General features: G+C 37.5%; 1 protein-coding gene across 1 annotated transcript in view; it reads right to left on the bottom strand.

Annotated features, from left to right (window-relative positions):
• MYBPC3 (myosin binding protein C3) overlaps positions 1 to 18,224 on the bottom strand; it is a 65,449-nt gene that overhangs the window by 31,250 nt on the left and 15,975 nt on the right. The window contains exons 8-20 of the mRNA XM_074148615.1: positions 17,374 to 17,418; positions 14,974 to 15,030; positions 14,243 to 14,245; positions 9,491 to 9,514; positions 8,581 to 8,747; positions 7,608 to 7,740; positions 7,387 to 7,389; positions 6,820 to 6,944; positions 6,101 to 6,206; positions 1,974 to 2,140; positions 1,413 to 1,578; positions 365 to 471; positions 12 to 41 (exon numbers count right to left, since the gene is read on the bottom strand). Coding sequence (XP_074004716.1) covers positions 12 to 41; positions 365 to 471; positions 1,413 to 1,578; positions 1,974 to 2,140; positions 6,101 to 6,206; positions 6,820 to 6,944; positions 7,387 to 7,389; positions 7,608 to 7,740; positions 8,581 to 8,747; positions 9,491 to 9,514; positions 14,243 to 14,245; positions 14,974 to 15,030; positions 17,374 to 17,418 — 1,133 coding nt within the window. The remainder of the gene's footprint in view (positions 1 to 11; positions 42 to 364; positions 472 to 1,412; positions 1,579 to 1,973; positions 2,141 to 6,100; positions 6,207 to 6,819; positions 6,945 to 7,386; positions 7,390 to 7,607; positions 7,741 to 8,580; positions 8,748 to 9,490; positions 9,515 to 14,242; positions 14,246 to 14,973; positions 15,031 to 17,373; positions 17,419 to 18,224) is intronic.

Below are 18,224 nucleotides of genomic sequence, written 5' to 3'. Positions count from 1 at the left end.
GCTGTTCTTACCTTCTCTTGGTACAAAATCAATCTTGACCTCTGAGGGAAAAAGAAAGGGGGGGGTAGGAGAAATAGATCAGAAAACAAAATTTACATAGCATCCGCACCCATAAAGTAATTTCAAAACTATTCATCATTAAAACCTCATAAGGCACATACATCAACAGATTAATGCAATAAACTGGAAAACAGGCTCTGTGAAACAATGTGATAATAATAACACAAAATGACAGGGAAGACCAGTGTGCCTATATTGAGGTATCAGGAAAACGATTCTGCCTACTCTTTCCTGGTATAACCATGATTAATGCTGTCATTTTTATCCCTCTGCAGTTTCCATTACATATTTGAAGATAGCTTACCCAAAAACTGAAGCTTGGCAGAAAGGTTGTAAGCAAATCCCTGAGGGATGAAGGAATAATCAGCCTCGTCATCTGGTGTTACATCCTCAATAGTTAGCTTATGGATTCTGGAAACATGAAAAAAATATATTCCACTCCCTTCCCTTACCTCCCCAGGAGAAACAGGGCTATCTCAAGAGACAAGGTGCAGGCTATAAGATATTCACGGACATTACTGTTTCTTCTCCACTTGCCCTAACATCAAGTCAACAACTGTCAGGGCTGTAGACTGCTCTACTTCCAGTATTCAAGCAAATCCACATCAGCATGTTGTCTATAAATGGATTTTTCTTGTCAAGGTAGATGTATAGTCCAGTCTGAATAGAGGAAGCAGTTCCTCTGCTTTAGTCAGGTCCTTTACCATTACTAGGGTAGTTGTAACACTGCTGACTGGTTTAATTTCATCAGGTTGTGACTACAGTAAATTCTGAACAAACAAGTTAAAAATTGATGCTCACTCCCTGTATTACTGTAAATTCAAAACAGGATACAGAAAAGGAGTACCAAAGAAGGCTTTACCTAACATGCAATGCTTGTCTGTCGTCTGAATCTTTGTGGTCTCCATTCCCATTAGTAGTTAAACTGCTAAGAAACTTGAGCACAGAATTGCACAACTGTATATGTTAGTATAAACACTAATTTTTCTGAAGGGGTTTATACATAAGTGCTATCTTAATCTTTCTAAACACTACTGCTAATTTTAAAGTTATCAACAATATATTGTCTAGATTGTTTGAATAGCAACAAAACATGAAATCCTAATGAAAATGGAGAATGAATTCTGCTGATATACCACTGATGCAATACATGCAAAATGTACCAACATCGAAAGACTGTATACATACCAAAGCAAGTCTGTCACTATATGTTGATTGCATATGAGAAGGTTTTTAATATTTGTCCTTATAGCTGGACCCTTGCCTTATATTCCTGTCACCTGAGAATAATAGTTCCTGTGGATTGTGATGCAATACCCAAGCCTGTACCTTTTTTCTGAAACAAGACTAACCTGCCAATATGGGAGATCTTTATCCTTTCATCTGGGACCACCTCCTTTCCGTTTTTCAACCAGATTCCTTTCACGTTTTCATCAGAAACTTCACACTTGAAGACTGCCTGGTCACGTGCCTTCACTGTCAGGTCCGCAATGCTCTGATAAACTTCCAGCTTTTTCTCTGATATTGTGAGAATAATTGATACACACATCAACAAATCAGAATAGCTCTGTGGTAGACAGTTAGTGGGGATTTACTGAGTAGAAAAGGCTCAGGCTGAATGATCTGTTTGTGGAAGGGTGAAATATGAAGGGAAATCCACCGCATACAGGCTTTAACCAACTGAGAGCTAAGCACCTGTTATTATCAGGGTATCTGTTACATCCGGCACACAGGTCTGAGTTCTCCTTGAGGCCTTTATTATCAAACCTTATGCCCCTTACTAAGTCGTTTTGTTTCCCTGGCGTAAGGATTATGCTACCCCAGTGAACTATCCTGGAGAAGGTTACCTTCAGCTTGTTTTCTTTTTTCAGCTTCTCTGGTTCTGTAATAATACCTGTAACAATTGTGCCTACCTTGCACAATTAGTTCAGCAACTGATACCCCACCATTGGTCTTCACAGTGTAGTGTCCACTGTCCTCCTTGGTTGACTCATTAATAATTAGATACTGCTTTTTTCCATCTTTCTTGAATCGGTATTTGAATGTTTCTTCCCGTGTCAGCTCAATTCCGTCCTTTTCCCTACAATGCCAAATAGCGTTGAGTCATTTTTCTATGGTTGGAAGAGAGAGTTAGACTAAGGTCAATGTTACTAAGGATTGGAAGACACAAGATGACTCCAGTCTTTGTAGCATTTCAAGTTAGCAGAAAAGAGACCATTGCACAAATGTTAGTGGAGCCAGAACCAGAATGCTTCTAGCTTGACCGTTAATTTTCACTAGATTTTTGACTCCTGGTTCAGGAGAGTTCACTCACAAGGAATTACTTGATTGCTGCTATTCGTATGCTATAGATAAACATGCAGGTATGTGAAATGCTGTAGAAGGTCCAGGGATGAAGACAAACTTCACCAGCAGGGAATTTACTATTTTAAAAGCTACCATAAGGTAAATGGGACTTGCTGGGAAAAGCTTTAAAATTTTTAATTTCCTTGATGTGAATGATAATTGTTAAAAATTCATGGTTTATGGGCATCAGTACAAGAAGAAAATTTTAGGATGGATTTAAATAAAGATGTATTTTGGATTTTGTAGCCCTTTCCATTCAAGGATGCCAGAGTATATTTCAGACATTACTAAATTAAGCTTCACCATCCAGCCTGGGAGGAAATTTAATTATTGTAATTTCCAATCGTCATGAAAGGAAACGAGCAGAGAGGGTTCATGTTGTTTAGTCAAGGGCACACCAAAATGCGTAAGACGTTTTGAAGATTTCCTGTTCCTAATCATAACTAATACAAACAGGCTGCAAGAAAATAACTTGTAATACCTTCAACCTATTCCTTTTGTAACGTTTTCTATTTTTCATTGTTATTTGAGTATATTTTTGTTACTTGAATACTGCTGCAGTTTGTAAATGAAAAAGTTTTTCTCTTTGGTGCTTACTTATATGGAAAAAGAAATAGGAAAGATGTTATGCTTTTAATAGAGTAAGAATTTTCTTTCTGTCTTGTGTTATTTCCCTTATTTGTTACCAGTGACTGTTCAGCTTAAAAAATGAGCTTACAGGACAGCAAACTGAAATTCTACATAGGGACTCATTAAAATACTGTAGCTGTAATTTCCAGGTAGATGTATGCGAGAAAACCTTTTGCCTCTGTTAGAGTCTGCTGAAGTAAGTCACAAGATCAAATCTTTAAGCAGGGACAGGAATCCTACAACTTGTGACTTAGATGTACCTGCTGCATCTGCATTTCAAAACACCTACATATTATTCCCTCCTAACTGTTCTTTACAGCACAACTTACTGGAATTTGTAGTTGGTTTAGAAAAACGCTGGCATCCCTTCCAGATCATAGGATTACAGCACTAGTAAGGGAGGAAACAGAGGATGCCTCGAACAAGCACACGAAACCACACTCCTAGTGTTACGTCAGGATAATGTTTCCTCTGCTTGCTCAGTGGCAAGAGTCTGAGGCCGCATTCAAGATGCTCTCTTAAGGCTGATATTCTCATTCACACAGATTAGTTCTTGAAACAAGTGCTACAACGCAATGCATAAACCTTTGCTGAACTGCTGAAAATGGACTGTAATCCAGAATTTCAACATGCTGCTGTGGCAAAACCAGGCACGTGCACTGTGGCTAGTTTTCCAAAGCTGAACAACTTAATTTATGTTTTGGTGATGTATTTTGACACGTGGCTCATGAAGGGTATCTGAATGTTCTATTTGGCCATTGGTAAGAAAGAGATCTCTTGAAATCCTGTCTAAATAATGAAAATAGACTGTTTGCAATGGCTAGTGCCTTAAATCCCTGGGAAGGGAGTAGTATATTTAAATTGTGTTTGTTTTGCTGACTAGCACATTGCTGATGCTTGTGTATGAGTAGAGTGCGGAGGGGTGTACTGACAGATAGTGGAGTGATAAAACTGTAAACCTCAAAAAAGAACTCCCAGATATCATTTGGTTTAAAATAATACACTGCTGCAGTGAAAAGTGAAAACTTCATATAAGGTAATATTACAAGATTACAAAAAAAGCAACAGCCACCATAGAAGCGTTCGTTTAAAGACCACTGTAGGTCATTTGGTCCAGTCTCACACTTGAAGCAGAACTAGTGTAATAATATGTAGGTCAGCCATGGTTTAGTCTGTCCAGGTCCTAAACATTTGCAAGATCAAATCCTGTTCTAGACTTTCAGTCAATGCCTCTTTTTTTCTGTCTGGAAATGCTTTCCCATTTCCTGTTTAAATTCTAAGGATAAATTGGTTAATGTCTTCTGAGATATCACTGATACAGGTACTATGTGATAATGGAGACACACAGATTTATTGATATTGTTACATTACTATAGTTTGTTTTCGTTGGGAGCTGATACATCCGGCATTCAGAGATGGAAAAATCAGGTCAAAACTATGTATTTTATTACATCTTCAAGAACTACATTATTTCCAAGACCATTTGAAGTTTAGAAAGAACTATTCCATAGTACTGCATAATAATAATGTGAGACCTTTCTGGGTGATCAAGAGAACATTCTTTCCTGATTACTATGAAGAGACCCACATAATGAATTCTCCAAGCCCTAGTCTGATAGCCGTGCCTAAGAGGCTGTAAGTCTTATTTCTGTCTTGTGCAAGTCACATAATAGCTTTTGTTCATGTGCTTGTGATTTCATATCCCAGGTTTAAAGGGTGCAAGAGCTATAACAGGTGCCCTGAGTTAGTTCCTGTTACTTGGCTTAAACTGTTGAGCATTTCCCTAATGAGCCATAAAACTGGAGCTTTTTCCCCACACTGTTTCATGTTTTCCCTGGACACTTCTCTCCATTGTCCAAAGTGCTCCCTCTGTTGCCAAAGATCACTGAGTCTCACTTAATAAAACCAGTAAAATGCACTGTAAATGTCTAATTGTGTAGCTATGATTTGAAGGGTTTCTCTGACCACTTGCCGCATTTCAGGCTGAGACAGCTGCTGGTTTGCCCTTGTCACACCAAATGCCCATCCCACAGATACCAGCTCTGCAAGATGTATGGGAGTTGTTCAAAGGCATAGGATCAAAGTGTGTCAGCTGCACTGTGCTCCGAGAGGGACAGATCTTGTTGTCCCCATCTCTTGTGACCAGGCATCTGTAAGCAGTTCCTCAACAATAGCATGTGCGTGCCGGTGCATGTGGCTTTAATAGTGTAATGCATACGCTGTACTAGCTCTTGGGCTCTATTTAAATTCCCAGTTCCTTCCTTTGGGAGAGCAGATGAGTGGTTGGCACTTTCCAGGAATGTAATGGCCATTGTGGGAACAGTTGATAACCATGTGCCTGAAGCTGTTAACAAGCACAAGAGAATTTCATCTGGTAGAGAAATGAAGTGAGAACAGTGTGTGTAAGCCTCGGTATGTGAGCACTGCTTGCTGTGCCTGTCCAAGCAGTGTGAGCCTTCCAGCTTCCGCTCAGCTGGAATGCCCAACAAAATGGACTCTATGGTCTAAATGTTTGTCATCTTAATCCTGCTCGCTGCATATGCGTAATGACTGGCTTTGCAGGATCACTACAACAGGTATGTTAAAATAAGTCAATGACTTTCCCTCTCCCTCTAGTGTCTGTTGTCCCTAAGAAAAAATACTTTAAAAAAACACCAAAAAACCAAAACCACTTCACTGCAGTTGAGAAAACCAGAAGATTCCATAAAGTATAGCAAATTCATCACAGTACAGATCTGATTATGCTGGGCAGTAGTTAGACACTACTGTCAAGTGTTTAGAAAACTCTAACAGCTCAGCAGTCAGTACCATCCTGAAACACTGAATGAGAAATTCTAGAGACACAATGAAATATCTATACTTAATTTCTTTTCTGCCATATTCTCAGTGTTTGACGTATAGGAGGAGGATCAATCTTTTCCTGAAAACAATTATGCCTTCTTCCTTTTTATTCCACAGCTCTTGTCCACAAACACTGGTCCTAGAATGTCCCATGAAGGGATGTGGTTTCATGTTGTTTGGGTGGTGGTTGTTTTTTTTTTTTTCCCTTTTTCTACTACCTTACCATTTCACAGTAGCTCCTTCCTCAGACACTTCGCACTCAAACTCCACTCTCTCTCCAACCATCACCATCTGGTCCTCCAGTGGGTGAGTGATCAGGATTGGAGGTTCTGGAAATGAAGAGACTTTTAATAAAAGACTATTCTGAAAGACTGAAGACCAGAGGTAAATTTCACCACCCTGCGCTCCACAGGAAGAGCCCCTGGCTAAATACATGGTGATGCTCTCTGTGTTGGAACTGAAAATTTGCTATGCTGAATCACATTATCAGTATTATCGAATGACTTTTTGGGTTTTGCTTCATGAGACACCATACAAACGTAGGATTAATTAGTTTTCATATATATTCTGAAATTTTAAACTAGAGGTGTTATTTTTCTGTACTGATTGATCTATTTGTAGAGCTTGAGGCACATGTTTATCTTGAGCAGAATCAAATTTTTAAAGTAAGTTTCTAGACCTGTTGTTGGAAGATGTAAATCACTTTCCAAATGAGAATTAATAGTAACCATTACCATGCTGTTTTCCTGTGCTTTCTTAGTTGCAGTTATAGGGAAAATTTTCCTTCCTTTAACTGTAAGAAAAATATCTACTACAATAGATGTCAGAACTTGTGCATGTTTGACAATTTCCTTTCCTACAAGATTAACTAATCTGAGAGTGGAGGTGACAGTAATTCTAATTGTTAGGGGAGATCTCTTTCCTTTTGCTACCATTGCTTACCTTTTACAAATAATTCCGTGAAGCTCTTCTCCTCCCCTACCACACATTCATATGCTGCATCGTCGGCCAGAGAGCAATGGTTTATGGTCAGTATTCTCTTATTCCCAACAGCCTCAAAAATGTATCTGAAAAGAGAATCTAAATGTAATTATCCGAGAGTAACTCTTTTGGACCCAGTCACTGTCTTCCGCTGTCTGGCAGAGAAAAAAGGCTCCTACTTTTTTTCTGACATCAGTGGCAAGGTTTGTTAAGGCTCAAGCCCTGTATCCCCGTCGTGGTGCAGTGGACAGCAGTAGTGTTTGAAAAACTAGCATGCGAAGTTATGGAGAAATCTTCATGCAAGTGTGAGATATACAAACTCCTGTGAATGGTGCTGGGTGCTTTTCTAACATCTAGCCATTCAGCAAACCTGCCTGCTAGTAAAAATGCTTTGTCATGGCTTCAGCACAAAACCACTGGAAAATGGTTTTACCAACAAGCTACACTGAAGTATATCCCATATCACAAGAAAGTAGTACTGAACCTTGGATATGCACAGAAAGATCAGAATATAATCTGAGGACTTACTTGCTAAGGAGGTAGATGTAAGCATCCAGTTCCACGTGCAGATATATAGAGCAGAGGGAAGAAAAAGAAAACGTCATGAGAACAGCCAAAGCACTATGTAGATTCTTTTTCAGCTCCTATTTCTCCCTATTTTATTGCTTTTTTTCTAAGAAAAGTTAGTTTTTCCACTTTGTCCAAGTTGTAGCTTATTCATTTTTGGATTTCCCATGTGTCTAGTTTACCTGCCGCTCACTTGGATCTCCTGTCCATTCTTCAGCCATTTCACATCAGCATCTGGATTGGCAACTTCAACCATTAATTTAATCTTCTGCCCTTTGTCCACTTGGTAAGCTGGATCCAGTTTCTTGAGGAATGCTATGATGAAGAATGATTTTTATTTTTTAAAAAGAATATCTTAGTCATTTTTATACTTAACTTTTTTTTTTAAACATTCTCTCTCAGGAAAGTAAATCTTTATTCCCTTTCCTGTTGTTTACTATCATCTTAAACTTTCCCTACTTCCTGCATCCCTGTTTGCATTTCTACTAGTTCTGTCTGTTCTTCATCCTGTTCTGCTTTCTGGTTTTACTTAACATAGGGTGAAAACCATGTGATAGAAACTGAAGTAAGCAAAGTAGAATATTCTAAATCAGATATGAGTATGTCCTTCAACATATCCTAAATAGAGTTACACCTACACCTGCCCATGTAGGAAAACAATACTGGTCTTCTCAGTATTAATGAATGGCAGCTTGCCTTCTCTGTTTCAGACTTTTAAAACAAATTATTTAAAATTAGGTAATTACTACTTCACAAGACTAGAAAAGGCTCAAGAATTCCAAATGTATCATCCCAATGGAAATGAAATTCTTTAGCTGTATCACTGATGCCTGACATACTGACCAGTTTTGGGGGCAGGGAGGAAGTGGTTGTGGTTTATATTCAGGGAAAGATAAGGAGCAGAGTAGATGAAGTTTGTATATTCCAAACCTGCTCATTTTACTGAGTTTCCAAGCAAGGTAGCTCAGAGCTTCAGGCCTAGCTTTAATCTTTAGTAATCAGCATTTCACATGTAAAGACTGTGTAATAATTGGAACAGGAAACTCCTGTTTCTCATGCTCTTGTATCTGGCTGCTGTCCAGCTCATGTTAATATTTGAAGAACTCCCGAAGAAGATAGGAACACATATGTCTGGAATAAATACAGCTCTCCAACCTGTACTCTTTTTCTCTTCCTTCTTTATGCGTTTGAGGCGTTTCAGCATCCCACGCAGATCTGTGATACCATACTGAAAAGCAATTTTCTCATATTCGGAAGGAGGAGCTTTCCTCAGGATTTCCCAGACATCAACATCCGATTGTGATTCACATTTTGCTTCACCTCTGCGGAAAGGGATTAGAGCATCTGAATGCCACTATTGAGAGGATTTAAAAACAGCCATAGGCTTGGAGAACTACATATTGGCTACATGAAGCAATTTCTTAATAAAAAATGTAGCAGTCTAACTTTTTGCTATATTATTGCCTAAAATAATGAAATAAAACTGGTGACTGGTTTTACTTGTATTTCTGTATACAGTGATTAAAATCCAATCACTGTCCTAAAAGGTTTACTTTCCAGTAGCCAAAGCAAATAAATATTAACTTCCCTTTAACGATGGGTAATGGAAACACAAGGAGGCTTATTTTCCTGTCGTGGTCATACACAAAACGTGGCAAAGTGAGGAACTGAACTGATATCCTGAGAATGCTTTAGAAGTAAGGCAGTTGGTTTATGTTAATAAGAAACAAGTCATTTTACTCAGGACGTTTTTTCCCTTCACTAAATCAATCACAGATTATTAAAATATTTATCACCTATTGTAAAGACAGTTGTTGGCTATAGTAATTTATAAAACATAAAGGCACATAGATTGGTGAGTAGTGGCAAGCAAGACAATATTTACAATGAACTGCGTATTTTATAGTTTAACCAAAGAACTAGTGATTATGGAAGAATTAGTGTTTGGTTTAGCAAAACCAAGTGAAAATGTGGTTGTCTGGCTTTGGGAAAGGCATTCTTTTTCTGTCATTGTCTTTTAATTAAAAAAGTTCATAAATAGAAAAAGAAATTAGCGTAACCTTACCGATTTACTGAGCGCAAGAAGCTGCTGTACTCCAGAGTGATGCAGAGGACCGTTTGGAAAAACGTGCAGCATCCCGACGGGCAAGAAAGAGGGCATCATGTGTAAATACAAAAGAGCCATGAATGTCATCTTCACCTTTAGCAGAACAAGCCTGTGCTTCAGCAGCAGGGAGATGAAGGAGCTCATGCAAAATTTCTGAAATAAGCTTAAGAAAAATGCTGTTGCCTAATGAAGCCAAACTCACTCCCACACTTTGTGCAGTTCCACTCTGCAATTTATATGAGAAGTATAAGCACTTCTGCTTCTTCCTAATTATGGCTGATCGCCTTACAGGGAAACAAATAGCTCTACTTTGCCCTGTTGTCATGGAGTTGTTGCCTGTCATAGTTTGCATTTTGGTAAACAGGAAAAGGGTGAAAGTAGTAACATTTTCTTTAAAATTTCTTTAGGAAAAGGACCTTCCTGTTGCTGTTGTTTCTGATATTACCAGGACCAAGCAGATTCCAGTGCAGCAGAACACACCCTTACAATGAAGCCACGTTCAGTGGTAATCCCCATCATGCACAAAAGTCATGCAGCAGGTAACGCAGAGAAAAGTGGAGGATTATTGGGCATATTTTCTTTTTTTTTTTTTTTTTCAGGAAAAGAACAGTTCTCCATTAGTCTGTAAGGAATATTACTACTTTTTAAAGTACTAAATAAATTAAAAAGTAATTACTACTTTTTAAAGTAGTAATACTCTGTCAGCCTAGACAGCAGGTGTAACCAAACATTTCTGGTACTCCTTTTATTGCCCAAAAAAGGCTTGCTTGTAAAGAGAGCCTTATGTAAAGAGTGTTTATTCAAGTACTGCAGTCCAGGCTTGGGGTTTCCAGCACCCTCGTAGCTCTTGAACAGAAAGGAAGCAAGAGAAGAGGGTTTCGGCTCAGTGAGTTTGAACTGAAATATGGCATGCAATATCTTATATCTCTGGAGTGGTTTAGCACTCACTAAGCCATCACTAGCACTCATTGAATTGATAGGTGTATCTGAAGTTTGGACTCCTTGTGATAACTGCAGCCTACTGGCTATTTGCTTTGTCATAACAGTGCGTTAACATCACCCACAAATTTAATCAGGATTCCTCTTCTCTCTATATATCTATCACTTAATTTCAGGCAGCTAGAAATGTTTTGTAGTTTTGCCTGGCAAAAGCCAGGACCATTGAACTGATTTGCCAAATACACCAAGATTTGTATTTTTTTTAACATGAGCAGTTCTTGGCCTAGTTGCCCTGATCATATCAATGAGCAACTCTAAAATATTTCTAAATACATGTGAATTGGAATAGATACATAAGTACATAAAACTAGGAATATATAATATTTCTAATATGTGCTGAGTTCACTGTACTAGTGCAATTAATGTTCTGTGCATCTCAAAAGGAAATATCAAATCATAGGAAATAAGAAAGACTTAACAGATTCAAATGTTATTCTTTTCCCTCAGGCATTATATAAACATTGGTGTGTTCTCTGTCTGTCTGCCTACTTATATGCTCATCTGTATACACCCCTTTGCCTGAAAATATGCAGGTAGAGTTTTTCGTATTCAAAAATATTTTGTCTGAGTTATTTTTAAATACATCATGAGGAAAATCTTCCAATTTGGAAGCAATTCCACAGTCTAGTATATGTCACTATTGAGAAGACTTCCTTAATTTTTGCTTTAGCTTTTCCATTACTCAGTCTCATTCCATTGTTATATCTGGCAATATTGTTTTGGTGTATGCAAGCTGAAATACAAGAAATTTGATCATTAGCAAGAGTATAGACTCTTCCTTGGAAATATGAGTATTTTCTAATTGCAGGGAAAGGCTTGTAAGTTGCATGTAAAATGGTACTAAATGCTAAAGGTTGTACTCTCTATAGCGTTTAACTGAGTTCTGCAAAAGAAGAGAAAAAATTTCTTTGCTTCTGAGCAAAGGTTTCCCCATCCCAGGACTCCTTTTCACCATTTTGTATTTGTTTAAACTTTTTCTTGGATCCCATAAAGACACAGAGTTTCCACAGCTAAGCTGTACTCGTCCACTACCAACAGGAACTAAGCAGTGTACACAAAGTAATAGGGCGCTTGGACTCCTGAAGTTTCTCCCACCCTTACGTTACTCTCCCTGATGTTGGGGATCCTTATTCAGAGTGATCACCTCATAGGCTAACTATGTGCTTGGGGGCATTAAGATGCAGCTTAGTGAATCTGCTGTAAATGGAATATGCAGCTGATAGGTTTTAAACATATGTGGAGGGGTTAAAAATAGTTTTGTACATCCCAGAGATGGTTCCTTCCTATCCCATTACTGTCAACTGATTGGACCCTGTCAGCTGTCACCTCCTTCAAGGTCTCTGCTCACTATCCCATTTAATAGTTCTGTGACAGCTGTTCCCTTCCTCTTCCCAGTAACCTCTCCTTGGCCCATGACATCTGTATGTCAACACCAGTTAATTAAATTACAGCGATAGGAGATACAGTATTAAATGAAGCTCTTTTTATTATAGTGGGAATGTTCATTACCTCTGGATTGAGGGGCAGCTGTAAATTAGGTGGGACAAAGCAGCAGTGGTAAAAGAATAATCCTCAATTCTATTTGAATCTGCATAGCTCTTGAGAGTTCCTCAGCATGAGGTCCCTTTTTCTATTCTATTTTAATGAAGAATACTTTCATTCCATTATGAGTTTTTATGCCTATCCATTCTCATAAATGTAGGAGTGGTCTTCAACATGTGGTGTGCAAAGCCTGAAGGTCCACAAATTCTAAAATGACTTTGGAAAACAATTAGGAGCTGTGACTTTATCAGTATGCTTAAATTCACTAAACAGAGATTTGTAAGTCAAGAAAGGTCAAAAATTGATAAAATACAGTGAAATATGAATTATAATTAATGAATTATATCTCTAGTCTAACAAATAATGAATAGTTAAGTCCACAAATCGAACATTTCTGGAAATACTGGAGATTTTTACTACTATATAGAGTTCTGTCACTGCTCGAAAGTAATTACAAAGGCAGAAGGGAAAGGCACTAAGAGAGGAGCACTTCCAGCTGGAGTCACTGTGCAAAATTATGCAAATATTTTCATGCTGGCCTCCATTTATTTAAAATTTTTAAAAAGAGGTCATTCTTTTTTGCCTTACATTTTCCGTAGAAATTAGAACATATGTACAACTCCTCTATTTGAGCTCTCAAACCTGTACGGTTTTGATTACTGCCATTATTCAGAAAGCGTATTTTCCCTACTTTAGAATTAAAAAAAAAATATCTGTTTGTAGTGTTACTGCAAAGCGAGAATTCACTTCTAGTGGGATACATTGTATATAGCATAATACAGGGCTTAGTATACCTATGTGACCTTGTTTGCCCCACTGGAATGTGGGTGAGTTAACCTGAGTGAAACATGAGGCGATTGTGGCTTTATTACCTTCCGTAACCAAGCTAATTCAGATGTCTACACAATCCTGTAGTCTTTGTGAAGATAAAACACGTTTTATAACTAGCGATACTGATACCTGAGCAGAAGCTGAACACAGATTCACAACAACATTCATCCAAGCAGTTGATCGTGAAAACTTAAACTGAGTAAGTTTAGATTTGCAAAACATCAGTCCAGTGACGAGCGTTTATAGTAACTTCAGGAGCTGGAAAGACAGAGTGAGCAGCCAGGTGCAGTAAACAGAAAGAAGCATGCTTGGAGTAATGGGATGATAATGAGCAATGGAAACTTTACTTGGAACACAAAGAAATGTTTTGTAACAATGAAGCCTGTACATTTATGGAATAAGTGACTTCATTAATATGTTTACTTAACATGTTTAAGGATGGTTGGAACAAAACTTCAGTGCGTATTTGATAGGCACCGGGAGGCATGTTATGCAAAGGGTTTTTCTAATTTTAATTTCTATGACAATAGGAATTTAAAGGAGCGGGTTATTGAGAAAATCAGGAAATTCAAGGACAATTTAAAAGTTATTATAAAAGAAAGTGATGGTGGAAAACAAAGGACATTCAGAGGAATATATTGATTTGTATTGAATGGTCCATCTTTAACTTCTAATTGTCTAAAAGTATTTCTGTCTCAGAAGTTGGTGGCTGATAGGGCATGGGCATGTTTAGTTTGGAGAAGAGGAGGCTGAGGGGAGACCTCATTGCCCTCCACAACTACCTGAAAGAAGGGTGTAGAGAGGTGGGTGTTGGCCTCTTCTCCCAAGGGAATAATGGCAGGACCAGAGGAAATGGTCTGAAGTTGGGGCAGGGGAGGATTAGATTAGATATTAGGAAGAATTCCTTCACTGAGAGAGTGGTCAGGCACTGGAACAGCCTGCCCAGGGAGGTGGTGGAGTCGCCATCCCTGGAGGTATTTAAGGAACGTGTAGAGGTGGCACTTCAGGGCATGCTCTAGTGCCCGAGATTGTTGGTTTGTGTCTGTTTGTGGGTGGGTGTGGTGTGTGGTTGTGGGTGTTTGTTTTGGTTTGGTTTTGGTGTTGTGTTTTGTTGTTTTGTGGTTTTTTTGTTTTGTTTTGTTTTTGTTGGTTGGACTCGATGATCTCAAAGGTCCCTTCCAACCAAGAAGATTCTGTGATAATTTTCTTTCATACTATCTAATTTTTGCCATGCTCTACATGTAAGAAAGATGAAGTTGCATGCATTATTTCAAGCCAAATGGTTCTTCTACCCGGTCTGACCCATGCATTTATAATAAAATTAAATAGAAATCTTACTCTCTGTTGGCAACAGTGGAATCCAAAACATCCAGATTAAGATGGTGGTAAAAAGAGAAAAACATTAAATAGACAGGTTATGAAAACAGATGTGGCAAGGAATGATGAGAATGGGAGATGAAATTCCACCCAAAAAGTGAAAGTAAAAGCAAGAAATAAGAGTTAGAATCGGAACACTAAAAAAAAAAGTATATAATACTTACACAACATAGACTATCTTTTTATATATATGATAAACAGCTATATAATACATAATATAAAATTGTATAGTGTAATAGTAACATTTAGATATCTAATAAAAAGACTTGTCCTCCCAGCTCTCTGATGCAAAGTATTGTGGAAACTTAGGACAGAAAATTCTTAGTAAGACAGCATTATAGACAGGTATTGTAAATTGTTGTGGTTTGAGGGGTTTTTTTAATGGAAAGTGCTGGTGGAAGCATATAATTATCCTAGTCCTAGCCTTCTCTATCTTGTGAAAGATAATTTTCTGTTTTCTTCCTTTTTTTTCTTTCTCTCCATTATAAACCTTGCAAAAATGCAGCAAATGCTGAGTATTTGAGGAAGTTGCCATAATTACCTGTCATCCTTTTTCCAGTTAGAGCTGCTTTAAGAAAACTACAAGGATTCTGAATTTATGAAACTTTGACTTATTCTAGTTTTAGTGTTTTCAGAGTCATTCAACAGAAGCTGGTTACTTTATTTCTCTAAGACTATGGATTTTGACTCACCTCTTTTTCAGTAAGGAACTAAAATTAAACTCTCCACCTTCTTCATGTCCCTCGGTACTGTATAATAACAGAAAACTATAATTAGTTTCAGAAGGAAGTGAGAAAAGCTTGTGAGACTATATCATTATGTAGATTATATTTTTTTATAGGGGAGTAGTAGATGGGTTTAGAATGACTCAGAATGTGCACTGACATGGACGGTGACTTAATTAGGTTTTGTCCATATTTGTCTTCATATAGATTTAAGAAATATATTTAATGAACTTATATTTTTTCTGGAACTGATTATGGATGAAGTTGTACAGGGTATTAACTTGGTGGTCATATTGATTTGGAATGTATTCATTAACATAAAGATGTTGCAGAAGCTTTCCTTTAGAATCATTAGTATTTTTGGAAAGCTATAGTTTCAGTAATGTGGAAATTAACAGCGTGGGGCAGTATTTAACCAACCTTGTGGGACTTTTTACAATCTAGTCACTTTTTTCTAGTATTATCCCAGCTGTAATTGTCTTTTAAGACTCTTTGTGATTCCACATTCATTATACTGAAAAAAGTGTCACATCATTGGTGCTTGAGAGAGCTAAAGGAGGAATTCTTGATCTGACTGATTCTGGGATGGGGTTCAATATGCAGTTGTTCAGCAAGCGTCATAGCAAGCAATGTGGTGATGAATTGATTTGTGAGAACAAGAAGCAACAGGCAGGAGTTTTTTGATGTGTAATTCTTTCTGTTACATGTGGTGAACTCAGATGGAATGCACAACGTTATTTTTGGTGTTCTGAAGCAAAAGCGGTTTAGCTGTGCTTCTGAACATTTGAAGTACAGATCTACTCTGAAAACGTAGTGTAAAGTCACTAAAATCACTTCTTTGGATTTAATTCCTAAAAAAATCACTTCAGGGATTTTGTGTAAAAGTATTGGGAGTTACACCGGATTTCATGTCTACTGATTATTCAATTTAGCAAAGAAAAAGGTCTTTTTGGCATTCAGACAGGGTTTAGAAAGTCAAAGTGCATTTTTTTTCATCTCAGTCTCCCATCATCAATGTTCAGCTGCTCCTTGACATCTCCTTTGTCTTGAGTATAAGGATCTGGTGATGCCATCTCAACAGCATTCAGATTCTTCCAGCAGCAGCACCTCATATTTAATTATTGTTTCATACACAGAAATTATTCTTTTCAGTTGTACTGGTGGTAGTGATAACCCATAATGCTGTTTCTGTCAACAGACAGTGCTGGTTGCTTCAGAGAAAATCAGTCTGTCTGTAGAAGTGTAAACCTGAATGTCAGAAAAACTCAATATTGCAGGAAAAAATATTTTAAAAAGTAAGAAAACAGCCTCAACAGAAAAATGATGGGCATTTAAATAGTACTGTTAATAAAATGGAAAAGAAATGAGTGCCAAACTTCTTGTGCTGCTTAACAATGCAAGGTTAGTGAAAGTAACAATTTTGAATCAGTGTAATTTTGAATATGTTGTGAGAAGATATCTTTTTATTAAGAAAGTACCATTTTTACTTCTGTGATTACTTTCAAGATAGTACAGTACTGGAAAAGATAATTTTCTGGGGATAATGCTCAAACATAAAAGTGTATTTTTCACGACTTTTTCCCCAACTTTCAGAAGATTTTCAGTGTTTGCAGGCATAAAATGTACATAAAAATCACTAGTATAATCCCAAATTTGAGGAGGGCTTCTTGTGATCAAATATTCAGGGAATCAGAATCTACAGCTGGGAGAACAACTAGTCACCTTATTGCTTCCCAGGTGGTACTTAAATCAGCTTTTCTGGAAAGCCCAGCAATGGATGTTTAGCTTTTCTGAAGAGTGAGACCCTAATAATTGCTTTAACATGCATGGAGTTAAATCTAATCTCAGAGTTCTTATTTTCATTATGGTAGAAGACATTGGGACCAAAAGGGATAGAGTGAGAATGTAATGATACCACGATAAAGAGTGTGCCAGGAAACAACAGATTTTCATATACATGTGTGTTGGTACATTTCTGTGAGCAGTGGCAATTTTAGTCAGCGTGTGCTCAGTAGAGAGAAAAACGTGTAAAACAGAGGGGGCAGACATGCATGTAATTTGAAGTTACGTTTTTCTTCTGACAGTGGTGAGAAGATGCCACTTGCCAAACACGTGCCTTTTCCAAAGATGAATCTGCCTCTCACTGAACTATCAAACTACTCTTTTCATTATTTATACTCATATTATTACTTCCTTGTATGTCATTTGTCTCATATAATACTACATACTATAAGCAATGATTTATTTGGAATTTAAGCTACAGCTAGTTCTGTGATTTGTGTTGGGTTTTTTTTTCCCTTTTCCTAAGCAGAGAGAGACAGTTCATTGTTAGACTTGAATTTGTCTGCTGACACAGACAGTGGCTACCTGAGAAAGGCTGAAGTCATCCGTCTCCCCCCTCCTGCCAGGCTCCTGAGTGAGGGTATCAAAGACAAAGCTTCAGATTTAAACAGTTCAGTTCAAAATTTGGCTCCATTCTTACAGAAGAAACTGAAAATCTGAACAGCCTGGAGCTGCTCACACTGTACTCACTCTGAACTGATTTTAAATTCTTTTAATTGTGCTAGCCAGAAGAGAAACTCTGGAAGCTTAATTTCACTGCAGTGAAATAACACAATGCAGCTATGTACTGAGTGTCCTCTATTTAATAGGCATCACAGTGAGGCTGGTCAGCTACCTATAGGTGGATTTGACTGTAGTTAAATTCTGCAAGCCTTTTTAGTTCTTTCTGATAGAATGTTAAATTAAAAAAACCTCATATAAAAATAGCACTTTTAGTGGAAAACTCAAGGAGTTGCCACAGACGGTTTGTGTCCTATATTAGAGAAACAGATGTCTGTTGGAATATTCTTGGTCTGTTAACTTTGCAAAAATATATAAAGACTAAAATGGAAACTGAATTACACAAAGGGAGAAGAAATACTCAACAGTGAAAAAACACGTTAATGTCTACATAAAAAAAAACCAACCAATTTTGCAAATTTTACTAATAGAAGGGAACGTTATTCCATTGTCATATATCAATTTAGACTGTATTACAGCTGTGGGGAGAATAGCCTTTTCAACACCAGTGCAATACCTTGCATGCTTTAATATCTAAGATCTACATAGATCTGAGTTTTTACACAGACGCTTGCAGTATTGTCTTCCTTCAATTATTATAATTACGGAACATGAAAACAAATACAATCAAAGTGCTTGTATTAATGTTCAGTGAT

This window comes from Numenius arquata, chromosome 6 (genome assembly GCF_964106895.1).
Source record: "Numenius arquata chromosome 6, bNumArq3.hap1.1, whole genome shotgun sequence".
Taxonomy (NCBI): domain Eukaryota; kingdom Metazoa; phylum Chordata; class Aves; order Charadriiformes; family Scolopacidae; genus Numenius; species Numenius arquata.
Note: the sequence above shows the minus strand (reverse complement) of the source record. Positions and strands in the feature narration are given on the sequence as shown.